We start from the raw sequence: 3925 nt of genomic DNA on the forward strand, positions 1-3925 counted from the left end.
ATGAGGCTGAATCCAAATCCTCTTTCTGTGTGACTCTGGGCAAGCCTGAGCCTCAGCTTAACCGAGTATAAAATGGGAATGATACCATTTAAGTACCAACTCTTATTATTTTCACCTATCAAATATGTTGGTGCTTTTTGCGTGAAATACAGAAACGTGCAAATGTCTTGTAGCAGAGTTGTAGACAGAGAAAGGAGCTGGTCACAGGGGTGAGAAGCACTCTGTGGAGAAATACAGTGATGGTCCCTGGCGGGTTCAGCAGACCCTCCCTGTCACCATGGCAGCTGTGGCTTTCACGTGCAACTCCGTCCCGCTCCTTCCCTGTCCTCCATGAAGCCGGCCCATGAGGACCTCTGCAAACCCACGGCTCTCAGGGCTGGAGAAGGCCCAGCTCTCCGCCCAGCTCTCCGCCAGCACACATAGCCGGCCTTTGTGCTTCCCCACAGGGTATCAGTTTTTGGGTTAATATCACCAAATGCTCCAGACTAGCACTCCAGCTCTCCGGGAAAGAAAACACTTTTTTTTTTTTTTCTAAGAAAGAGCATAAAAATCACTTAAACTCACTATTTTGAGTAGACTTCAGTATCTTTCAAGGGATTAATTGTTCGTTCTTGATGATTAAGAGCAGAAAAACCAAGCAGGCAATCCCCTAAATTTTACACATTCTCCTTACTATTAAACCCAGGCAACTGGTGAATTTGCAGGGATTCCAAGGGAGACACAGCCCCCTCCTCCCACCCGCATTCCCACAAAAAAAAGCTTCAAGAGGACACTTGTTCCTTTCCAGCCAGAGGCATCTGCAGTGACCAGTGCACCAAGCATTTCTCACCATGAATCACAAAAGACTGAGGGCCACACACCCCCAAAGCAGAAGGAACTAGCCCCAGGTGCGGAGAACTGGATATAGGAGACAGAGAATTGGGTCTACTGAAGGAACTCAGCCATCAAAAACCAAAATCCTTCTCCCCAGAGAAAAACATGCCCAACTGCAGGCAGCCGACTGACAGCAGCCGGCCGAGACGACGTTGAGAGATGGATGGTCAGGGTTAGAAGGGTTCAGGAAGGGGAGGGGGTATCCCAGGCCGGGTGAGAAAGAGAAGGATGGGGAGAAGCATGGGACTTCCCGGTCCAGCAGAGCCAGGGTGTGGAATGGTTGCCGGTTCCAGGAAGGGAGGAGGGTGCAGAATAGGGGCTCCGGGTCCAGCGGAGGGAGGGTGCCGAAGCAGAGGAGCGGGGAGGAGAGGAAGGAGAGGAGAGAGAGGAAGGAGAGGAGGGAGAGGAGGGAAGAGGAAGAAAGAGGAAGGAAGAGGAAGGAGAGGAGGGAGAGGAGGGAAGAGGAGGGAAGAAGAGGGAAGAGGAAGAAGAGGGAGAGGAGGAACGGGAAGGACGGGAAGGACGGGAGGGACGGGAGGGTCGCAACCGCCCTCCACCCCCACCCCCGCCGCGGCCCGCGCGCCCGGCCACACCCCCGCGCGTCCGCAGGCCCTCACCCGCGGCGCCGGGCTCCCGCCGCGCGCTGACCGAGCCGTCCCGGCGCAGGAGGATGTCCGCCGTGTCCCGGATGCGCCGCCCGCCGCCCGGCGCGCCCCGCAGCCCGCGGCAGCCCTGGAAGCACACGGCCCACGCCTGCTCCTCGTTGATGGGCTGCTCGTACGCCTTCAGCACCTCCTCCAGGGACAGCTCCCACGGCTCGGGCCGCCCCGCGCCCCCGGCCCGCTCCCCAGCGGCCGCGTCGCCGCTGGAGCTGCCGGCCCGGGCCATGGCCGCCCCATTATCGCCTCCTGCGCGCCCGGCCGGTTTCCATAACAGCCGCGCCGGGGCGGCCGACGCACCCGCCGAGCGCGGGGGGCGGGTCCCGCGCCGCCGGCCGCTGCTTTGTCATCCTCGGGCGGCCCCGCCCCGCGGAGCGGCCGCAGGTGAGGGTGGGGCTGGCGAAGGAGGGACGGAGGGACGGAGGGACGGGGGGACGGAGGGACGGAGGGACGGAGGGACGGGGGGGAGGGTGCTGGGGGCGCAGAGCCGGGTGCAGGGGGGCGGGGAGGCGGGTGGTAAGGGAAGCTGGGAGGGCGAGGGGCGAGCCAAGGGCCAGGACCAGGCGGAGTGGGAGAGGTGCGGGTTAGTGGGGAGAAGAAGGCGGGGGCGGGGCGCTGCGCAGAGCCAGGTGGGTGAGGGGCGCAGGGCGGGAGAGGAAGGTTGGGGGGAGGCTGGGGGAGCGCAGAGCCGGGGCCAAATGGAGGCGCGCTCCCGAGGCTCTCGTACGCATTTGTAAGCCGACATCCAGCCGAAGACGCTGCAGTCATTGGGGGACCTCAGGCACTTTTGATGCTGGAATGCGGGGGGGAGTCAAGAGGCCTGTGAACCCACCCCCCACCCCCCACACATCTGACTTTGGTTCCGAGAGCAGATACCTGCAGTGGCCTCTGTGGGAGTCCGGCTGGCAAGGTGACCTCAAGAGGTCACTTACCATAGGGTAACGTGAGCCAGGGAACCCTGCGCTATGAACACTTGATAAAGGATCCCGTCCAGCAGGAGACCCACGTCTGAATTAAATGCTCGAGTGTCTCCAGGAAAAACAAGGAGCGGCGTAATTCACCTATGTTCATGCAACGCCCCTTTGAATGAGCCTTCATTCCAGGCCAGCTCACTCACGGGAGGGGCGGCAATCAGGCACACGGGGAACTTTATTCTGGCAAATCCCAAGACCTTTTGAGCCATAGCTGTATCAGGTGAGGATAGCAGGGCCAGAATGCAACCGAAAAGTAAATGTCAGTGAGGCAGTTGGTCCCAAGCCTGGAGCCCTGGGAAGGGGGGAAGGCTCCACGGAGGGAGATTCTGTGACCGGTTTAAGGACGTTCCCTAGTGATTCTGAACAGCGGAGTATAGAAACCACAACAAGGTGACAACTTCGCCTTGGGGAGGGGGGATGAGGACTGGGTGTAGGCTGTCACCTGGGGCCCTAATGTCAGATCATCCCATCTGGATTGTTAATCTTCAATCAGAAAGGAGTTTGATAAAGATGAACTGTGCCAAAAGTCTTTACGTTCAGTAGCTGGGCAACTATCAGTTCTCCAAGTTTATACAGCCAAAAAAAATACAGCATTTGGTGCTTTGTGGAAGGAAAACGGAGACTGGGGGTGGGGGAGATATGCTATGTTCTGAATAAATTGTGCAAAGAACCTAGGACTCAGGTTAATCTTCTGTCAGGTCTTTACTCCTTACCCCCCCCCCACACCCCCGCCCCGTGGTTATCAATTGAGGTAAGTGAGAAATTTCAAATTTCAAGGTCTGCCTTAGGACGATAGCAGCAAGAAACCTTCTGTGCAGAGTCTTATTTATGGAGAAACAATCCCATCGACACAGTGGTTTAGGGAAGTCCCTGACTCAGTCACACAGTGCCAGGTGTATGTGATCTGGGAACTGTCCTCCCCCAGCATAGTGAGGTTGTTCCTGATGGACCCACACAAGGGATGTTTTCTGCTTTCAGATTCCAGGAGAAGGACTTCCATTCACAACACCTCTGGTCGTGTAGGTCTTCAGAAACTAGGGTCATTGCTGCCACTGTAGGCTGGTTCACCCCTCCACTCCTGGGTGGTGGGAGCATCCTGAGGACCATCACCATAATTGGAAGCTGGTTAGGTTGTAGCGAGAAGCTTGAACCTTCCCTATTCTTCAAGGATCTCAAATTTCCCTAATTGACCCCATGGTTGTAGGATCTCATTTGATGAGGGGGCTTATGGAGTGATGCCTCACACCTGGCTGACCAGTGCCCTTGAGTTCACCTGTGTAAGAGTATCATCCCTTTTCTGATCTGGCCTTGATCATTTCTTCGGGGATCCCTGTGCACCTTCCAAGACATCAGCCAGCAAAATTCAGAACACAGAGGTTTTACTGAAAATTATAAAAGTTAGGTTCTACTTATTTCATT

At 56.9% G+C, this 3925-nt stretch overlaps 1 protein-coding gene across 2 annotated transcripts in view; it reads right to left on the minus strand.

Moving 5' to 3' along the window:
• The window catches only part of SPIRE2 (spire type actin nucleation factor 2), a 35438-nt gene extending 33636 nt beyond the window's left edge, over positions 1 to 1802 (minus strand). For both annotated transcript variants that reach the window (XR_004297648.1, XM_032389736.1), the window contains exon 1: positions 1491 to 1802. Coding sequence is in view for 1 of the 2 variants with exons in the window: in XM_032389736.1 (XP_032245627.1) it covers positions 1491 to 1761 (271 nt within the window). In the remaining variant the exon portion in view is untranslated. The remainder of the gene's footprint in view (positions 1 to 1490) is intronic.
• Between the last annotated feature and the right edge of the window lie 2123 nt (positions 1803 to 3925).

The sequence above is a fragment of the Phoca vitulina genome, unplaced genomic scaffold (genome assembly GCF_004348235.1).
Source record: "Phoca vitulina isolate PV1807 unplaced genomic scaffold, GSC_HSeal_1.0 scaffold56, whole genome shotgun sequence".
NCBI lineage: Eukaryota > Metazoa > Chordata > Mammalia > Carnivora > Phocidae > Phoca > Phoca vitulina.